This window comes from Psittacula echo, assembly GCF_963264785.1.
Source record: "Psittacula echo genome assembly, chromosome: 27".
Classification (NCBI taxonomy): domain Eukaryota; kingdom Metazoa; phylum Chordata; class Aves; order Psittaciformes; family Psittacidae; genus Psittacula; species Psittacula echo.
Genome location: NC_137762.1, coordinates 3,500,277 through 3,521,587, shown reverse-complemented (window position 1 = coordinate 3,521,587; position 21,311 = coordinate 3,500,277). Strand labels below are relative to the sequence as shown.

Here is a 21,311-nt window from a genome sequence, read left to right as displayed (position 1 = left end):
CACTGCGATGCTGAAGGGCCCCGGGGGGGTCGCTGCAGGAGCAGACCCATAGACCCCTCCCCGGTCGCTGCTCCCCGACCCCCCCGTCCCTGCCTCCTCCCTCCCGCCCCCCCCCGGCCCTGGGCGGGGTTTGTCCCCGGCTCCGGGCGATGGCGGAGCCGGTGTGAGCGGCGCCGGGGCTGCAGGCGGCAGCGGCCCCCCCTGGCCCCCAGCCGCGGGGGGGTGCCGGGCCCCGCCATGCCCGCAGGCAGCAACGAGCCCGACGGCATCCTCAGCTACCAGGTGGGGGGGGCCGGTACCCCCGGGCGGCCGGAGGATGCTCCGTGCCTGCTCACTGCGGCATTTCCGATGGGGGGGTGGGGGGGAGGCGTCTGCAAAGGAGAATGGGTGCATGGGGGGGTCTAATGGGGGGGGATGAGGGTGCTTAGGAGGCTGTAAAATGGGGGGGGTTGGAGATGGGATGTGGGGGTGCGAGGCATCTGCAAGGCGGAGATGGGGGGCGAGGGGTGCGGGAGGGATGTGAGCAGGGGAGGAAGGCACCTGCGCGGTGCCTGTTGGGGGGTCCCCTTGTCCCCTGCATCTACGTGTGGTGATGCTGTGGGTCTGTCGGAGGGGGAACAAAGCCGCTGCCCCCCCACGGGGCCCCACACGACATCAGTCACGAGGGGGGAGGATGCTTTTGTGTCCACCGGGAGCTTTGTGCCCGGTGCTGGGGTGCAGCTGGGCCCCCCCGCCCTCCCCTGTCAGCATCTCCTTGCCTGACCCCATGGGATTTGGCTGCGGGAGCTGCTGGTGGTGGCGAATGAGGTGGGAATTGATTCATCTGGAATCAAGAGAGCTCATGGGAAGGAGTGAGAGGAATTCACACCTCCCCCTGCAAGCGCTGACATGTCCTGATGATGCTCGGCTGGGACCTGCATCCTTCCCACAGCCCCTCCCATTGCAAGCACCCGGCTCCGGTCCCATCACACCTTAAATCCTGGTCCAGGACCTGGAGGGGGCCCGGTGAAGGATGGAGCCACCGGGATGTGGCTTTGTCCATTCAGGGTGGGGATGGAGAGGGGCTGCACAGCAGCCCCCAGTTTGGCTCTTGCTACCCTCATCCCATCGCACCACCAGGAGCAGTGTTATCAGCCCCGTTTCGGGTCAGTTGATGACATTGACCCTCCCCCTGCTCACGCGTGATGGGAAAAGGGGGCTGGACCCGAGGTTTGCATGGTCATAGGATGCTCTTGGCTTCCCCAGCACCAGGAGCACCCAAAGCCCAACCTAAGCCCCTCTGCTTTGTCCCCACTTACACCAGAGCTTCCCCAGGGTGGTACTGAGCAGGGTGGATGAAGGCGCCTGGCAGCAGGATGGAGAGGGAAGGTACCTGCAAGTGCTGGTACCCGTCCCGGGGGGGGATAACATCCTGGAGCCATCCCCCCTTCCCGCTCCATCCCATCCCAACCCGGCAGCTCTGTGAAATCCTGCAATCCTCCAGCAGTTTCCTCAGGGAATGAACCCCTCCGAGCCCCCTTGAGCGGCCTCGCAGGGACCGAGTGAGTGTGGAATGGGGACCTTTCCTTTGGTGGCATCTCCCTGCCAGGCTCGGGATGATGCTGGGAAGGGCGATGGGATACCCGCAGATGCCCCTTGTTCTGCTTCCATCCTGGTTTGCTCCTGAAGCTTTGATGTTAACAATAGAGAGGCAGAGCCTGGATCAGGATGGGATTTGAGCTGATGAGGCCTCGGTGTCACCTTCCTCCCCTGTGCTATTTAACACCCTGGCTCACCTTTCACAGGTAACCTTTGTGCTGAGGGAGTTGGTTGGAGCAAACGAGCTGTCAGGATGGGAATAGCGGAATAGCTCAGCTGGGAAGATGAAGTAGGGCTGGAAATGGTGAGGAGAGGGGAAAAGTCGCTTCCCTGGGCCTTTCCGTGCCGTGCAAGGACTGGCTCTGCCTGACGGGGCTTCATTGCAGCACCAAAGGGATGGAGGCTGTGACTCTGTAATGGTTGCTCCTTGTGCCCCTGCTGTTGATGCTCTCGATGATGAACCTGAACAGGGCTCGTACAGTGATGGCTCTGGAGGGGTTACAGAGCCATGGAATCAACCAGGGTGGAAAAGAGCTGCAAGCTCATCCAGTCCAACCGTTCCCAGCCCTGCCAAGGCCACCCCTAACCCATGGCACTGAGGCCTCGTCTCCACGGGGTGTGAACACTTGCAGGGCCGGTGCCTGCAGCCCTGCCCTGGGCAGCCTGTTCCAATGCCTGAGCACCCTCTGGGGCAGGAATTGTTCCTCAGCTCCATCTAAACCTGCCCTGGTGCAGCTTGAGGCCGGTTCCTCTTGTCCCATCCCTTGTTCCTTGGGAGCAGAGCCCAGCCCCTCCTGGCTCCATCCTCCTCTCAGGCACTTGTAGGGAGCCATCAGGTCCCCCCTGAGCCTTCTCTTCTCCACCTGAACCCCTCAGGTCCCTCAGCCCTTCCCCATCACCCTTGGGCTCCAGGCCCTGCACCAGCCCCATTGCCCTTCTCTGGCCCCGCTCCAGCCCCTCAAGGTCTCTCTTGCAGTGAGGGGCCCAGAGCTGAGCACAGGACTCGAGCTGCAGCCTGCAGCATTCCATGGAGTTGTTGTGGCCCAAGTGCAGGACCCGGCCCTTTGCCTTCTGGAACCTCATCCCATTGGCACAGCCATGGATCCAGCCTGGCCAGATCCCTCTGCAGAGCTTCCCACCCTCCAGCACATCAATGTGCCCACCCAGCCGGGTGTCACCTGCAGGTCCCCTGAGGGTACCCTGCATCCCCTCATCCAGATCATCAATGAAGATACGGAACAACCCAGCCCTGAGGGGCACCACTGGATGTGACACCATTCACCACCACTCTTTGGGCTCCCAGCAATGGATCCTCCCGTCCAAGCCATGATCAGGCAATTCCTCCAGCAGAACACTATAGGAGACAGTGCCAAAGGCTTTACTAAGATCCAAACAGACCCGACAGCCACAGGCACGGGGATCAATGGGGAAAGGACGGGAAAGCCGGAGGCACTGGGTAATGCGGTCCCATGGTGAGCACCAGGAGATGGCACCAAGGGGTGCCTGCAAGGGGTCCCCAGGGAGCAGCAGCAGCATCGCCAGCGTCTGCTCCTCTTGCTCAGCACAGGCAGCAGCGGGAGGCAGGGATGCTGCTCCTCGCTCCGATGTGGGGCACGGGAAGCGGGCTTCCCGCCGGCTGAAATCACTGCAGCTCATTTCTGCTCTGAGAGGTCTCCATGGTTCCTGCGTCGTCATTAGAGCCCAAGCTTCCCCTTTGTGCCCTTATTAAAGCAAGGACTTGGAAACTGATGGGAAGCTCAGCATCGCTGAGGTTTCCTTTGCGTGGGTGAACAGATCCTGGTGGCCTTGGGGAGTTTCTGTCCAGGCAGGCAAGGCAGGAGAAGCCCCGTGGCAGGAGCGTGTTTCCTTTAGCACTGAAGACATTCGTGGCCATGGGAAGCGCGGCCTGAAGAGGAGAAAGGAAAGGAGACACCAAGTGTTTCCAGGAGGCCCTTCCAAAGGTGCAGCTGCGGCTCGAGTGTGAGATGTGGTTGGCTTTGAAGGCACTAATCCTGGTCATCCCCATCCCGGCCGGGGTGCCAAAGGGAACGAGAAGCAGAGCAGCTCCTTTCTGCCTGCTGCTGTGGTTCTCCTGGGGCTGCTGAGGCACAAATGCTCTTCCTGCAGCCCTGCAAGGCCAAAACCGATGCTCTCCGTGGTCCAAGCAGCTGAAGCTTCACCCTTGCAGGCTCCTGAGGGCCTCTGGGGGCTGTTGGGGGCCGTGCCCTGTGCCCAGGTGCTGTCTAGTGAGAGGTGCAGGTATGGCTGTGGAGGTGAAAGCTGCCGCCACCGAAAGGGCAGGAGTTGGGGTTTGGGGCTTTCCCCCCCCCCTTTCAGAAATCCCTGTTTGTCCTTTCAGAAAGGAACCGCAAGAACAAAGCAGGGGGAGGCCCAAACCCCTCAGCCCTCTCCCCTGCACTAAATACCTCCAGGGTCACGCTGTAGACAAGAGCGGTGATGCCATAGGGGGCACATGGGGGGGTGATGCTCATGGCCATGCACGGCCGCAGGGTGGGTGATGGCTGGAGGGAGGTCGGGGAGCTCTGCACATGGAGGACATGGAGGGGATTCAAGGCAGGCAAGGGCAAGCCCTGCCTGACCAAGCTGGAGGCCGCCTCTGGGGGTGCAGCTGCATCAGTGGGCAAAGGGAGGGCTACGGATGTTGTCTACCTGGAATTCCATGAAGCATCCTTAGGGATGCTGCAGAGGGACCTTCATCAGGGACTGGAGCGATGGGACAAGGGGTGATGGGTTCAGATTGGAACAGGGGGAGTTCAGGTTGGAGATAAGGGAGAAGCTCTTCCCTGTGAGGGTGCTGGGACGCTGGGATGGGTTGGATGGAGAAGGTTTGGATGCTCCATCCCATCAAGGCCAGGTTGGACACAGGGGCTTGGAGCACCCTGCTCCATGGAAGGGGTCCCTGCCCGTGGCAGGGGTTGGAGCTGGAGGAGCTTTAAGCTCCCTTCATCCCAAACCATTCCATGATTCCATGATCCTATGATCCAGAGGGTCGTGGTCAACGGCTCAGTGTCTGGATGGAGACCAGTGGTGACCCTCAGGGGTCCGTACGGGCACCAGCCCTGTTTAATACCTGCAGAGGACTCGAAGCTGAGTGGTGCAGGTGAAGTGCCCGGGGGGCAGGATGCAGGATGCCACCCAGAGAGACTCAGCCAGGCTCCAGAGCTGGGTCCATGCGAACCTCATGAGGTTCAATGGGGCCAAGTGTGGGGTCGTGCACATCAGCTGGAGCAACCATGGTATCAACACAGACTGGGGGATGAGGGGACCCCTGAGGAGAAGGAATTGGGGGTACTGGTGGGTGAAAGACTGGACATGAGCGGGCAATGGGTGCTTGCAGAACAGGGGCCACCTCTATCCTGGGCTGCATCCAGAGGTGTCAAGCACCTTGATCCTGCCCCTTTGCTCTGCTCTGGGGTCCTCAGCACAGGAAGGACCTGGGCCTGATGGAGAGGGGCCAAAGGAGGGCACACAAATGATCTGAGGGACGGAGCATCTCTGCTGTGGGCAAAGGCTGAGAGCTGGGGTTGCTGCCCAGAGAGAAGAGAAGGCTCCTTAAGGGGAGACCTTGCTGTGGCCTTTCAGTGCTTAAAAGGGGCCTGTGAGGAAGGTGGGGAGAGACTTTTCAGCCTGGCCTGTTGTGATGGGATGAGGGGCGATGGCTTTAAACTAAAAGAGGAGATTCAGGCTGGATGCGAGCAAGAAATCCTTTACCACGAGGGTGGTAAAACCCTGGCATGGGCTGCCCAGAGAGGAGCTGGATGGATCCCTGGACACATCCAAGGCCAGGCTGGACGTGGTTCTGGGAACCTGCTCCAGTTGATGCCATCCCTGCCCATTGCAGGGGGTTGGACTCGATGAGCTTTGAAGGTCCCTTCCAACCCAAGCCACTCCATGGCTCTACAAACCCAACTTGTACCTTCTCCTCTTGCCGAACAGAGACAGGACGAGGAGGCAGTGATCGACCAGGGAAGAACCAGCAACGTCGTCAACATCCACTATGAGAAGGAGGAGCTGGAAGGTGAGCGTGTGCTGGGGACCTTGGTAGGGGACTGGTGCACAAAGTCCCTGCCATGTCCTTCGCTTGGGGCAGCAAAACCCATGGAGCCCCTTAGTGAAGCAGCTCGGTTACCGCAGCCTTTGGGGATGCTCTGGCTGATAAAGGCAGGGGAAAAGCCCCCACGGGGGCCACGGGGCTGCGTAATTCAGGGCTTGTTTCCTCACGGCTCATTGCATGGAATCATCGGATGGAACTGATTTGATCTCTGGTCGCCTTGTGCCATTCCGCGCCTTGAACCACGGAGCCTGCTGCCGCAGGCTGTGCTGCTCAGCCAAGCTGGGCTTTGAGAGGAGCCTCGGGGCTGCCAGGGCACTTTCGGGTGAGCCGGAGCCATCGTTTGTCACTGTGGTGGCAAAGGTGAAGCAACGTAGGCCTGGAAAAAGGGCAGGTCTGTGGCCGCCAGGGATGCAGGGAGCGCACAGGGAAGGGATGCCCCCGGTTCTCCATGTTCCCATGCTTTGACCCCGGCACCACCTCCACAGCATCGAGTGATGCCAACGCCGCTGTCCCGCAGGCCACCGGACCCTGTACGTGGGGGTGCGGATGCCGCTGGTGCGCCAGAGCCACCGGCACCACCGGCCCCACGGCCGCAAGGATCGGAAACGGGAACGGGAGAAGGATTCGGCCCCCGCGGAGCAGGGCGACCACTGTGAGTCCTCCTGCAGCAGGGTGGGCGCGGGGTCTGCCGCAAGCAGGGCTTCCCTGTTCTCCCTAGGGAATGTGCGGAGGGAAAGACCCCCTTTTCCCAGGCTTTTCCCACTTGGTTTGTCCGTTGAAGGCAGTGAAAATGGGAGGCAAGTTGTTGAACCTCATCCCATTGGCCTGGGCCTCTGCAGGGGGATCCCTCTCTTCTTCCTGAGTGGGATCTGGGCTTTAAAGGGAAATGCAGGGAAGGAAAGCAGCCCATCCCGTGGGAAGCTGGAGCGGATGCTTCTCCTTCCCCATGGCTCTGTGCAAGCCTGGACAGACCCAGGGCAGAGGGGCCAAATGGACCACTTCTGGCTGAGCTGATGCTGACCCGATGCCCGCTTTGCATGGGAGCCGATGGGGGCACAGTGACGGACGGGGCTTTGTCTTGTGCCCCCCAGACACCCCGTCCCAGCGGGTGCAGTTCATCCTGGGCACCGAGGAGGACGAGCAGCACGTCCCCCATGACCTGTTCACCGAGCTGGATGAGATCTGCCTCAAGGAGGGCAAAGATGCCGAGTGGAAGGAGACAGCGAGGTAAAGCCCTGCTGCCGGGCTCGCCGGGACCAGCGCACGTGCGGAGCCTTCTCCTCTTGGTACCCGCAGCTCCATCAATGGGGCTGCTCCGTGCCGTGGGGCCGACGGTGCCCGGTGCCCGCAGGTGGCTGAAGTTTGAGGAGGACGTGGAGGACGGCGGCGAGCGCTGGAGCAAACCCTACGTGGCCACGCTCTCCTTGCACAGCCTCTTCGAGCTGCGGAGCTGCCTCATCAACGGGATGCTGCTGCTGGACGCCTGTGCCAACAGCATGGAGGAGATCGCAGGTACCGCATCCCGCCCTGCGCTCCCCAGGGAGCTGGGAGCTGGGAGCTGGGGGCAGGCACGCAGCAGTCCCACAGCTCTCCCTTCCCATAGGGAGCAACCCGTGGGGTTAGAGGAGCCCTTAGAGGACGTGCCCCAGGCAGGAAGGAGCGCGTCAGGGCTTGGCTCTTGGCAATGCGAGTCTGTGCAAGAGCTGAACCTCAGCAAGGAAGCTCTTTACTGCAAGATGGAGGAGTTCGAAAGGCAGAGCTCACCACTTGTTATCGGTTTATTAGTCTGGCGATTTATCAGCAGTTACCAGTTTATCACTTTATCAATTTACCAGTTTATCAGTTATCAGTTCAGCAGATATCAGTTATCAGTTGCCAGTTATCGGTTTATCAGCTATCAGTTAATCAGTTATCAGTTTATTACTTTATCAGGTATCAGTTTATCGGTTATCAGTTATCAATTTTCAGTTAGTTTATCAGTTGTCAATTATCAATTTATCAGTTACCAGTTATCAGTTTATTACTTTATCAGTTATCAGTTTATCAGTTATCAGTTGCCAGTTATCACTTATCCATTTATCTGTTATCAGTTATCAGTTTATCGGTTATCAGTTATCAGTTTATTGGTTATTAGTTATCAGTTATCAGTTTATCGGTTATCAGTTATCAGTTTATCAGTTTTCAGTTACCAGTTATCTGTTTATTGCTTATCAGTTTATTGGTTATCAGTTATCAGTTTAGCAGTTATCAGGTATCAATTTTCAGTTACCAGTTATCAGTTTATTGGTCATCAGTTTATTGGTTATCAGTTTATCAGTTACCAGTTATCAGTTTATCGGTTATCAGTTATCAATTTATCAGTTATCAATTTATCAGTTATCAGTTGTCAGTTATCAGTTTATTGGTTATCAGTTATCAGTTATTGGTTATCAGTTATCAGTTTATCGGTTATCAGTTATCAGTTATCAGTTTATCAGTTGTCAGTTATCAATTTATCAGTTTATCAGTTATCAGTTTTCAGGTTGTCAGTTATCAGTTATCCTGTATCAGTTATCAGTTATCAGTTTATCGGTTATCAGTTATCAGTTTGTCGGTTATCAGTTATCCTGTATCAGTTATCAGTTATCAGTTTATCAGTTATCAGTTATCAGTTTGTCGGTTATCAGTTATCCTGTATCAGTTATCAGTTATCAGTTTATCGGTAATCAGTTATCAGTTTGTCGGTTATCAGTTATCCTGTATCAGTTATCAGTTATCAGTTTATCGGTTATCGGTTATCAGGTTGTCAGTTATCAGTTATCCTGTATCAGTTATCAGTTATCAGTTTATCGGTTATCAGTTATCAGTTTGTCGGTTATCAGTTATCCTGCATCAGTTATCAGTTATCAGTTTATCAGTTATCAGTTATCAGTTTGTCGGTTATCAGTTATCAGTTTGTCGGTTATCAGTTATCCTGTATCAGTTATCAGTTATCAGTTTATCGGTTATCAGTTATCAGTTTGTCGGTTATCAGTTATCCTGTATCAGTTATCAGTTATCAGTTTATCGGTTATCAGTTATCAGTTTGTCAGTTATCAGTTATCCTGTATCAGTTATCAGTTATCAGTTTATCGGTTATCAGTTTTCAGGTTGTCAGTTATCAGTTATCCTGTATCAGTTATCAGTTATCAGTTTATCGGTTATCAGTTATCAGTTTGTCAGTTATCAGTTATCCTGTATCAGTTATCAGTTATCAGTTTATCGGTTATCAGTTATCAGTTTGTCGGTTATCAGTTATCCTGTATCAGTTATCAGTTTATCGGTTATCAGTTATCACTTTGTCGGTTATCAGTTATCCTGTATCAGTTATCAGTTATCAGTTTATTGGTTATCAGTTATCCTGTATCAGTTATCAGTTTATCGGTTATCAGTTATCACTTTGTCGGTTATCAGTTATCCTGTATCAGTTATCAGTTATCAGTTTATTGGTTATCAGTTATCCTGTATCAGTTATCAGTTTATCGGTTATCAGTTATCAGGTTGTCAGTTATCAGTTATCCTGTATCAGTTATCAGTTTATCGGTTATCAGTTATCCTGTATCAGTTATCAGTTATCCTGTATCAGTTATCAGTTTATCGGTTATCAGTTATCAGGTTGTCAGTTATCAGTTATCCTGTATCAGTTATCAGTTTATCGGTTATCAGTTATCCTGTATCAGTTATCAGTTATCCTGTATCAGTTATCAGTTATCCTGTATCAGTTATCAGTTATCAGTTTATTGGTTATCAGTTATCCTGTATCAGTTATCAGTTATCCTGTATCAGTTATCAGTTATCCTGTATCAGTTATCAGTTATCAGTTTATCGGTTATCAGTTATCCTGTATCAGTTATCAGTTTATCGGTTATCAGTTATCAGGTTGTCAGTTATCAGTTATCCTGTATCAGTTATCAGTTATCAGTTTATTGGTTATCAGTTATCCTGTATCAGTTATCAGTTATCCTGTATCAGTTATCAGTTATCCTGTATCAGTTATCAGTTATCAATCTTACCAATCAGTTCCTCTGGCAGAGGATGGCTCCCAGCCAAAGGAACCCCTCTCCCCGCAGAGCCTGACCTCTACCTCCGCTCCTCGCTAAGCAAGGGCTGCGCTCAGCTCCCAGGGGTGCTGGGCTCACACCCGGCCCTGCTCTGAGGCTCCCTTCCCTTTGCCACCCCAGACATGCTCCTGGGCCAGCAGGAGCAGTGCTTGGAGCTGGAGGAGCGCACGAGGGCGCGGGTGCGAGAGGTGCTGCTGAGGAAGCATCACCACCAGAACGAGCGCAAGCGGAACAACCTCCTCCCCATCGTCCGCTCCTTCGCCGACGGCGGCAAGAAGCAGTCGGAGCCGCACCTCCTCGAGAAGCCAGGTCGGGCTTCCCATGGGATCTGCCTGCAGGAGAGGGGCTCTGCCACGCTTGGGTCCCGTTGCTCCTTGCCCATCCTCCTGTGCCTTTCCTTCTCCTGCAGCCCAAGCACTCAGCCCGCATCCTTCCCCCACCACCGCAGAAGCTAAGAACGGGGTGGCCCCCGAGGCCAGCACCATGGATTTAAGCAAGGTGAGGCACACGGAGCCTTCCGGTGCCCTCAGGGCCAGCTCCGCTCCTCAGCTTGTGGGGCTGTTGCCTGTAAAGCGCTTGTCGTGCCCAGGCGGAGCTGCACTTCCTGAAGAAGATTCCCACTGGAGCGGAAGCATCCAACGTGCTGGTGGGGGAGCTGCACTTCCTGCCCCAGCCCATCGTGGCCTTCGTCCGCCTCACCCCCGCTGTCCTCCTCTCGGGCATGACGGAAGTTCCCATCCCAACAAGGTTGGAATGAGAAGCACAAAGGGTTTATTATAACCCCCCCCCCAGCCACCATCGGATTGCATGCGTCACCCTGGCATCCCGAGGGAAGGCGGCCACGGTTCTCCCACTCCCATCTCCTCACCTTTGCTTCTCCCTTCCCTGCTCCTTTAAGCCCAATTTCCCAACAGAAGCTGGCCCCAAAGTTCCCTTTGTGATGGGGTTTGAGGAATTCCCAGCTCACCGCGGAGTCGGTGCCTGCGCTTCCCCTGTGGAAGCTGGGACCTCCTGGGGCACTCCTGGAGCAAGGACCCGTCCTGATCTCCCACTTGGTTTTCCCTGCCCAGGTTCCTGTTCGTGTTGCTGGGACCAGGAGGAAAAGCCCATCGGTACCATGAGATCGGCAGGTCCATGGCTACTCTCATGACAGATGAGGTGCGCCGCCGTAAGAGACATCTCCGGGTCCTTTCTTCTCCTCTCCCTGTCCCTGTATCAGTGAGGAGGGGGATTTGCTGCCAGTAATTCAAAGAGCCCACCCTTTGCTCACATCCCAAAGCAAACGCATGGATTCACATCACCTCCCATCCTGGAGGCGGAAATCCCGCCTGGGGAGCATCCTGCACCTCATCGCAGGGTCCCCAGTGCTGGCTTCTCCTCTTGCAGCCAAAGGCTATGGGGGACGGGGCCTTGTGGAGGAGATGATAACGTGAGAGATGGGCAGGTTATTCCCAATGGGGAACGTTTCCTGCCATTCCCAGCAGGATATTCGGAAGGGAAACGATCTCGCATTTAGCCAAGGGCTTCCTGCCCCGGCTGGGTTTTCCTCTCACCGGTTGTCTCCCGGGGGCAGGTTTTCCATGACGTTGCCTACAAAGCCAAGGACCGCGCCGACCTCGTGGCCGGCATCGATGAGTTCCTGGACCAGGTCACGGTGCTGCCGCCGGGGGAGTGGGATCCATCGATCCGAATCGAGCCCCCGAAAAGCGTCCCCTCGCAGGTGGGTGCTGCCGAAGGGGAAAAGGGGGGGGGGGGGGCGCAGGGACCCAGCTTACACCGGCACAAACGCAGGCCGGGAGCACACCAAGCTCCTCACAGGGATCCATCCCACTCCCCAGGAGAAGAGGAAGGTGCCCGGAGCGCTGGAGGACAGCGCCTCCCACAGCAAGGCGGAGAAGCACAGCGGCCCCGAGCTGGAGCGGACGGGGAGGTGCGAGCTGCCCCAGGCAGGGCTGGGTTTGCCGGTTTCCCCTCCAACCTGAGCGCGCATCCTCCCTTGTGGGGTCTGTGCCCGTGGATGCGGCCGCAGCATCGCTGCCCGCAGCCGCGCTTGGCACGGGGGCAGAGGTGCTGGTACCGGCTGTGAAGCTCTGCTGCTCCTCGGAGCGAGGGACCGTTGCCATAGGAGGGGATGGGCTCTCAGGTTTGGTCCTGCTCTTGTTGCTGGAGGTGTTTCTGTGCCCTGGTATAGACGGGGATGAAGGGGATGCAAGGGAAGTGACGCTGCGCCTGTGGCTGCCCTTCTGCAGCCAAGGGAACTCCGTGCGCTCTCCCGAAGCACAGCCCCTTCCTCTCCCTTGGTGCAGGCTCTTCGGAGGCTTGATCCTGGATGTGAAGCGGAAAGCCCCGTGGTTCTGGAGCGACTTTCGGGATGGTGCGAGCCTGCAGTGCCTGGCATCCTTCCTCTTCCTCTACTGTGCCTGCATGTCCCCCGTCATCACCTTCGGGGGCCTGCTGGGCGAAGCGACCAAAGGCCACATAGTGAGCACCCCTCTCCTTGGTGGCCCTGGGGAGGACAATACCCAAGGACCAGGCCTTGCTGCAGCGAATTTACTCCATGCTGGGCTTTTCCTGCCCCTGTCTGCTGCACTGACTCCTTGCTGCCTATCTCCCTGCACAGAGCGCCATGGAGTCGCTGCTGGGCGCATCCATGACCGGCGTGGTGTATTCCCTCTTTGCTGGCCAACCCCTCACCATCCTCGGCAGCACCGGACCCGTCCTTGTGTTCGAGAAGATCCTCTACAAGTTCTGCAGGTAGGAAGGGGCTGGGGCTGGGGCCGGGCGCTGTGGGAGCTGCAGAGGGTGGCAGTGATGGGGTTGGTAACAGCGGTTAGGTTTGGGCTGTCTTCTGTGACACGGGCATTGCCCTAGCACATGGTAGTGCAGGAGCCCCCAGTCCATGAAGGATGGATGGGGCCGTTTGGGGTTCTTGGAGTTGAAGTGAAGCAGAAGGAGAAACCCCACGGATGTGGATGCCCAAGGTGCTGGGATAGGCTGAGTTTGGCTGATTCTGATGAAAAAGCGGGAGCCTTTCATGGGAAATGGCTGTTTTCTGTGCCAGTGCTTCGGTTGTGATGGCTGATGGGAGATGAACCACCCTTCTTGCCATTCAACTTCCTTCCTAAGCCCCAGCTTGCTGGTAGGAGGTGACTGGGTGCCAAAGCAGCCACTTTCTGTGTTAGGGCATCAGGGTGATGTGGGAGAGGTGCTGTGTTAACACCTCCATTAGCCTCCGAGGTGTTAACACAAGGGAACTGTTAATAATGGCCATTAAAGAAGTGGCCAAAGTGCTCCTAAAGTGCTCCCAGCTCTTCCCAAAGGAAGGCCAAGCTCAGAGCCTCGCGCTGGCCTTGGTTTTCCTTGGCTTTCCTTGGGTTCTGGCCTTTCCACCCTTGGTTTTTCCTTTGCTCCCCAGGGAGCACGCGCTCTCCTACCTGTCCCTGCGGGCCTGCATCGGGCTGTGGACCGCCTTCTTCTGCGTCGTGCTGGTGGCCACCGACGCCAGCTCCCTGGTGTGCTACATCACCCGCTTCACCGAGGAAGCCTTCGCCTCCCTCATCTGCATCATCTTCATCTACGAGGCGCTCGAGAAACTCAGTCACCTGCGAGAGACCTACCCCGTGCACATGCACAGCAAGCTCGACCTCCTCACCATCTACTAGTGGGTTCCTTCCCTCCTGCTCAGGCCTGCACCTCCGTCGCCTTTCCCTTACCCCTGCGTTGGATTCTCTCCCCCCAGCTGTAAGTGCGAGGCCCCGACCCATCCCAGCAATGAAACCCGGCGCTTCTGGGACAGCAACAGGATCGACGTGTCCAGCATCGCCTGGGAGAACCTCACGGTGACCGTAAGTGCCGCAGCCCCCAGGCCCAGGAGCATCCTCGTGGTACCCAAGTCCGAGCCCTGCGGGTGACGATGGGCTTCAGCCTGCGCTGGTGCTGCTCTGCTTCCATGGGATGCGTGGATGCAACCCGCTTGGGCCAGGGAAGGGGAGTCCCCTTGTCCAGCCCATCTTGTGCCCAGCACCATGGCGAGTACCTGCCCTCCTCAGCCTGGTTGCAGGATGATGTTCCTGACCACGAGCGAGGTCTACGGGGTGGTTTGGGTGCTGCGGCAGTCACAGGGCTTGAGTTCATCCTCAATTGGGTCCTAGGAACTCCAGACCTTGCTTTCCCATTCCCTGCAGGCACATGCAGAACCTGGAGCGTCTGAGCCACCCCTTAGGCTATTGCTGCCCAAAGCAGAGCCCAGGCGCAGGGAAGGAGGCTCTTATGGACATCTCCATCCCCCTGTGGCCAGCCCTGCATTGGGAAGGGGTGGTTTGTCTCTTCTCCATTGGCACCATGGCTGGTTTGGCCCGCGGGCCTTGTTCCCTCCTTATCCCCAAGAGTTTCCAGGTTTCCCTCCCCTCTGTTGTCTCCCCAGCCCCAGGTACCTGCCATTCACACAGAGGATGTGCCATGGGCCTTGTGTTATGGTGTCCCAGCAGAGCCCGTCTCTGCTCCCCTCTGTTCAACGCCTCACTTGCTCGGCTGCTGCTGCTCCTTAAACCTCAGCCTCCAGCAGCCGCAGTCACAAGGGCACGGATCTTGGAGCAGGATCCTCAGAGCCCCCCCCTTTTCCTTGCTGCACGAGCCCTGCCTTTGGGTCCTGATGCTCTGTTTCCCCAGGAATGTCGCTACGTGCACGGCGAGTTCCGAGGACCCGCGTGTGGGCGCAACGGCCCCTACGCTCCCAACGTCCTCTTCTGGAGCTGCATCCTCTTCTTCTCCACCTTCGTCCTGTCGAGCTTGTTGAAGAAGTTCAAAACCAGCCGTTACTTCCCAACCAGAGTAGGTGGAAGATGGGGACCAGCAGCAGCCCCCACTTTGCGCGGGGGCTTCCCTGGGGCACGTTTTGCCACCGCTGGGTCACCTTGACCAAGGTCTCCATCAGCGTGGACGCTCCCCACTCATCTCCATGAGCAGCGTTGCCCACCTCCTCGCCTGCCTCGTGACCTGCCCGGAGCTTTGCGTCTCTGTGCTGATGGTTGGGTTTTTCCCTCGGGAAATCAGGCCTTCCCTGTTTTCCACCCTCTGTGCTCAAGGCCAATGTTGGTTCCAACGTGGAGCTGCCGTAGGAAAAGACACCGTTTCTTCCTTTTGAGGTCCAAACGATGCCTCAGGGCCTTACCCCCCTGTTAGCTGCAAGCGTAGGGGCAGACATCAGCCTCATTCGCTTGTAATAGTGCTTTTAAGGCTTGCATTGACTCAACCCTTTCCCATCTCATTCAACTTCGGTCATTGCCTGGCACCAGATCCCAAAGGGACAACCCCAGCACCAGAACCTAACCAAGGGATGTCCCTGCCTGGTGCAGAGGGGGGGGGCTTTGTTAACCAGGCTTAACACTGACGATGCCCCCAGGTCCATTCCTTCCACCTTCTGCTATGGCCCTGGTTGCCAGGCCCCTCTCAGCTCCGGTTTCTCGCCCCAGGTCCGCTCCACAGTAAGTGACTTCGCTGTCTTCCTCGCCATCGTCATCATGGTGCTCATTGACTTCATGGTTGGGATCCCATCACCGAAGCTCCACGTCCCCCATATGTTCAAGGTACTGGAGGGGTCTGAGCAGGTTCCAGCCCCTGGGGATGCCACCGCAAGGTGATGCTGGGGCAGGAGATGATGCTGCTGCTGCGTGGCCAGGTCCTTTTCCAGCTCCCTTCTGGAAACAAGAGAAGAGCCCCTAAGCGAGACGTCTCCAGCAGAAGGGTCTATAGGTGCTGGCAGTGGCTGTGCTGAGCCCTATGGAGGGGCTGACAAGAAGCCAGGGTGGGAAGTGCTTTGACATGGGTTGGAGGGTAACATCAGAGCCAGTGAAGGTGCTGGGCTGGGGCAGGATGCTGAGGCGTGTGCTCTGTTGCAGCCCACCAGAGATGACCGCGGGTGGCTCATCAACCCCATAGGACCCAACCCGTGGTGGACGGTGTTGGCCGCGCTCATCCCAGCTCTGCTCTGCACCATCCTGATCTTCATGGACCAGCAGATCACTGCCGTTATTGTGAACAGGAAGGAGCACAGGCTGAAGGTCAGGGGCTGCTCGAGATGACCCCGTCCCCAACCCTCTGCAGAAGCTCCTGTCCCAAGGGCTTTGTGAAGGCATTCCCTGGGGGAACAGGAGCCTATGGGGCAGGAGGCTCTTCTCCATTAATGGTGACACAGGAGGATGGGGGATCTTTGGGATCAGAGCCATTGCAAGAGGGGCAGGAGGCTCTCTTCCATTAATGGTGACACAGGAGGATGGGGGATCTTTGGGATCAGAGCCATTGCAAGCGGTGGGAACTTCCCCATGGGTGAAAGAGTCCTTTTTGGGGGTATTTTTGGACGTAGATACCACACAAGCTTCCAAAGCCACTTTGAGCTCCTGCCTGATGCAGGCCCAGAGACTGGAGGCATCCTTGTTCCCAGCTCTGGTTTTAGATTGTCAAGAAGTCGCCTTGAGCCCAAGTGGGGTTTGAGCCCAGCTCGTGACGTGTCCTTGCTCCGGGATGCTCTGTGTCGTTTCGCTCCCTGCAGAAAGGATGCGGGTACCACTTGGACCTTTTCATGGTGGCCGTGATGCTGGGGGTGTGCTCGGTGATGGGGCTGCCCTGGTTTGTGGCTGCCACCGTCCTGTCCATCACCCACGTGAACAGCCTCAAGGTGGAGTCCGACTGCTCCGCACCAGGGGAACAGCCCAAGTTCCTGGGGATACGGGAGCAGAGGGTCACGGGCTTGATGATCTTTGTGCTCATGGGCTGCTCCGTCTTCTTCACGTCTGCCTTGAAGGTAAGGGGACAACGCAGAGCACCCCCCGACCATGGGCTTCTTGGGGGTTATTAGAATCATAGAACCATAGAACAGTTTGGGTTGGAAAGGACCTTAAGATCATCCAGTTCCAACCCCCTGCCATGGGCAGGGACACCTCACACTAAACCATGGCACCCAAGGCCTCATCCAACCTGGCCTTGAACACTGCCAGGGATGGAGCATTCACAACCTCCCTGGGCAACCCATTCCAGTGCCTCACCACCCTCACAGTAAAGAATTTCTGCCTTAGATCCAATCTAAACTTCCCCTGTTTCAGTTTGAACCCGTTACCCCTTGTCCTGTCACTACAGTCCCTGATGAAGAGTCCCTCCCCAGCATCCTTGTAGCCCCCTTCAGACACTGGAAGCTGCTCTGAGGTCTCCACGCAGCTTCTCTTCTCCAGGCTGAACAGCCCCAACTTTCTCAGCCTGTCTCCATACAGGAGGTGCTCCAGCCCCTGCTCATCCTCGTGGCCTCCTCTGGACTTGTTCCAACAGTTCCATGTCCTTTTTATGTTGAGGACACCAGAACTGCACACAATGCTCCAAGTGAGGTCTCACGAGAGCAGAGGGGCAGGATCACCTCCTTCGACCTGCTGGTCACGCTCCTCTTGATGCAGCCCAGGACACGGTTGCTTTCTGGGCTGCGAGCGCACACTGCAGCCGGCTCATGTTCATTTTCTCATGGACCAACACCCCCAAGTCCTTCTCTGCAGGGCTGCTCTGAATCCCTTCTCTGCCCAACCTGTAGCCGTGCCTGGGATTGCTCCGACCCAGGTGTAGGACCTGGCACTTGGCATGGTTAAACTTCATCAGGTTGGCATCAGCCCACCTCACAAGCGTGTCGAGGTCCCTCTGGATGCATCCCTTCCCTCCGGCGTATCAACCGAACCACACAGCTTGGTGTCATCGGCAAACTTGCTGAGGGCGCACTCAATCCCACTGTCCATGGCACCCACAAAGATGTTGACCGAGACCGGTCCCAACCCCGATCCCTGAGGGACACCACTCATTCAAGCATAGTCCCCTAGGAGGAGCTGTGGGATGCAGGAGGAAGATGCTGTGATCCCAAACCTTGGTGCTTGACCCATGACGGGCGCCTTCAGACCCCACTGTGTTGGGGTCGAGGACGCTGCTCGAACCTGAAAGCTCACCCATGTTTGTGGGTGCCCCCGGACCACTTTAGAGCAGGCAGCACTTGTTTGGCTGCAATTTGCTCCCCGAATGCCTCAGCGCAGCCGTTCCCAGGAGCTGAACCCGCCGGCATCGGCCCCGTGGGCTTCCTTGCACGTCATGGAACCATAGAAGGGGTCAGGTGGGAAAGGGCCTTAAGCCTTCCAGTTCCAACCAGGTCTTTAGGCTCAAAGGAAACCCATCACTTTTTGCCACAAGAACAGGGGGCAATGTTTCTCCATGGGTGAAATCACCCCTTTTCCTCCAGCATCTCTGGAAACCGGGAGCATTCGGATGCAGCCTGACCCCTAAAGCAGAGCATCAGCTCCTCGCTCCACGTCTCTGCTGCTTTAAACCCCTCTTGAAGGCAGTGGAAATTGGGAGGTTGGAGGTGGTTCTGGGCAGCGCCTGTAGGACAGCGACCACCCTGACCGCGTGCTTTAACCCAGCCCATCATTGCCTTGTCCTTTGCAGTTCATCCCGATGCCTGTGCTTTACGGTGTCTTTCTCTACATGGGGGTGTCGTCGCTCAGAGGAATTCAGGTACGGAACGGCAGCGCTTCTGCCCTCGGGGGCTCAGCTCCATGGAAGTGGCACAGGGAAAACTGGGGGCAGGCAGGAAATGAGGGTGTTTGGGGCAGGGAAAAGGCTGGTGCAGGTGGAGGAGGTCCATGGGGCTGGGAGGAGCAGGCAGGATGGGCTCTGCTCCATGGATGAGGGCGGTGTTTTGGGGATGTGGAAATGGGGGATTCACCGAATCAGGGAATCAACCAGGAAAAGCCCTTCAAGCTCATCCAGTCCAACCATTCCCAGCCCTGCCAAGGCCACCCCTAACCCATGGCACTGAGGCCTCGTCCCCACGGGCTGTGAACCCTTGCAGGGCCGGTGCCTGCAGCCCTGCCCTGGGCAGCCTGTTCCAATGCCTGAGCACCCTCTGGGGCAGGAATTGTTCCTCAGCTCCATCTAAACCTGCCCTGGTGCAGCTTGAGGCCGGTTCCTCTTGTCCCATCCCTTGTTCCTTGGGAGCAGAGCCCAGCCCCTCCTGGCTCCATCCTCCTCTCAGGCACTTGTAGGGAGCCATCAGGTCCCCCCTGAGCCTTCTCTTCTCCATCTGAACCCCCCAGGTCCCTCAGCCCTTCCCCATCACCCTTGGGCTCCAGGCCCTGCACCAGCCCCATTGCCCTTCTCTGGCCCCGCTCCAGCCCCTCAAGGTCTCTCTTGCAGTGAGGATCCAGGATTTCCCCCTGCAAGCAGCCTCCTGAAGGCTCCCTCCACAGCCCCACGGTGCTGCCTTCTCCCTTGTCCCTTGCAGTTCTTCGACCGCTTGAAGCTGTTCTGGATGCCGGCCAAGCACCAGCCGGATTTCATCTACCTGCGGCACGTGCCCTTGCGGAAGGTGCATTCCTTCACCTTGATCCAGCTCGCCTGCCTCGTCCTGCTCTGGGCCATCAAGGCGTCCCGTGCTGCCATCATCTTCCCCATGATGGTAAGAGCCGGCGCGGCTCGGACGGGGGTGCCGCATCGCCTCCGGCCTCACCGCCTCCTCCGCTGCGCTCGAGCAGGTTTTGGCGCTCGTCTTTGTCCGGAAGGTGATGGATTTCTGCTTCTCGAAGCGAGAGCTCAGCTTCCTGGATGACCTCGTGCCGGAGAGCAAGAAGAAGAGGTTGGACGATGCCAAAAACGAAGCCAAAGAAGAGGAGGTAACGCTTGCCACCGCGCCAGCTTGGCTTTAACTGCTGGGGGAAGAGCAGAGCTGAGTGGACCCTAATAGCCTGGATCCCACATCGTAACCTGTTCTTCAGAGCTTAGCTCTTGGAGAGAGGGATATTCCTTCCAGGGGCTTTCTACTGCCCCCGATGGTGGTTATTGCCATGGCAAGGCTTGCCCATGACGGGGTTTTCAGCACCGCGACCGCCCCATTTCCTTGGCGTGGGAGCTCACGATGGCTCCCCTGGGTCGCGTGGGTCAGAGACCTGCATTTGCCCCTCTCACCGCAGGAGTCCCGCAAGATGATGGAAGCTGCTGCTGCGAATTCAGTTCAGCTGCATCTGCTGGGCAAGAGCAACAAGTTGGGCGTCCCCAAGCCGAGCAGTGACAGGTAAAGCCCCACCAAGCGCCAGGACCCCCCGGCAGCGTTCACTGGAACGGGTTTGGTTCCCTTCCCTCCACTTGCGTCTTCCTTGAGCATCCCCCAGAACCCGGCCGCGTGGGGGAATGGGTACGGAGGTGATGGAGGTGATGGAGGGGCCGCGTTTGACCCCAGACCGTGCATCCTCAATGGCTTGGTGGTACCCGGAGGTGCTCGCGCTCAACCTTGGGTTCCCCATGTGGGTGATGCGAAGGCGTCAGAGCCATCAGCTCCTATAGGCACGGGTTGCTCTGAAAACCCCTCTTGTGGGGCTGATCCCTAAACCCCTCTTGTGGGGCCGATCCCTAAACCCCTCTTGTGGGGCTGAGCCCTAAACCCCTCTTGTGGGGCCGATCCCTAAACCCCTCTTGTGGGGCCGAGCCCTAAACCCCTCTTGTGGGGCCGATCCCTAAACCCCTCTTGTAGGGCCGATCCCTAAACCCCTCTTGTAGGGCTGATCCCTAAACCCCTCTTGTGGGGCCGATCCCTAAACCCCTCTTGTAGGGCTGATCCCTAAACCCCTCCTGTGGGGTTGATCCCTAAACCCCTCTTGTAGGGCCGATCCCTAAACCCCTCTTGTAGGGCCGATCCCTAAACCCCTCTTGTGGGGCTGATCCCTAAACCCCTCTTGTAGGGCCGATCCCTAAACCCCTCTTGTGGGGCTGATCCCTAAACCCCTCTTGTAGGGCCGATCCCTAAACCCCTCTTGTGGGGCCGATCCCTAAACCCCTCTTGTGGAGCTGATCCCTAAATCCCCTCTTACAGGGCTGATCCCTCTGAGATCAACATCTCGGATGAGATGCCCAAGACGGCCGTGTGGAAAGCTCTCACCATGGACCCGGAAACGCTGTGACCGCGGGCTGGGAACAGGTAAAGGATCGGCGCGGATGCGCCCGTGCCCCTCGGCACCTTCCCCACGCTCCGCTGGGTCCCCGCTGGTGATGCTCTCCCTGCTTTCCCTCCCCCTGATCCTGGTTTCCCTGTTTAGGGGCAAGGGGAGGAGGACGCGCTCAGGGAGGTGCCAACCGACACGGGGAGAAGCCGCTTCTTTCACCGGAGGGTTCCCATGGAAGCCATGGGCACGGCTTGGAGCCACCCTTGGCGTGCTCCAGGCCTTGCGTGGCTCTTGGCCAGGCTGAGCCCAGCAGAGCCCCCGGCTCCACGTGTGTGGTGGTGCGGTGCCGCGGGGCCCCCTGCCCCTCTCTATTTTGTACTGATCCCTCCATTCCTCTCCTTTCCTGGTTTCCAAACATAAACTCGGAATGTTCAACCCCACCCCCTGCTCTGTCTGACGCGGCTGCCGGTTGGGGTCCGTGCTTTAGCTCCATTGGGAGCATCCAAGGAGTTGGGTTGAGGCCGAGGGGAAGACTTTGCTCCCCATGCTCCAGTCGCACCTCAGAGGCTGTTCCAGTCTGACCCCATCACCCCTTGTCCCATCGCTCCAGCCCCTGATGCAGGT

General features: G+C 57.4%; 1 protein-coding gene across 1 annotated transcript; it reads left to right on the top strand.

Moving 5' to 3' along the window:
* Positions 1-237: 237 nt before the first annotated feature.
* SLC4A8 (solute carrier family 4 member 8) lies at positions 238-20,705 on the top strand (the record flags this gene model as incomplete). Its single annotated transcript, XM_080635625.1, has 24 exons — positions 238-282; positions 5,536-5,617; positions 6,171-6,305; positions 6,745-6,880; positions 7,005-7,165; positions 9,853-10,041; positions 10,142-10,230; positions 10,322-10,479; positions 10,803-10,890; positions 11,306-11,452; positions 11,571-11,662; positions 12,039-12,213; positions 12,353-12,486; positions 13,148-13,393; positions 13,472-13,577; positions 14,401-14,562; positions 15,204-15,317; positions 15,630-15,791; positions 16,280-16,531; positions 18,199-18,267; positions 19,037-19,210; positions 19,287-19,424; positions 19,722-19,822; positions 20,618-20,705. The coding sequence occupies 24 exons, from the start codon at positions 238-240 to the stop codon at positions 20,703-20,705; spliced, it is 3,243 nt and encodes a 1,080-aa protein (XP_080491751.1).
* Between the last annotated feature and the right edge of the window lie 606 nt (positions 20,706-21,311).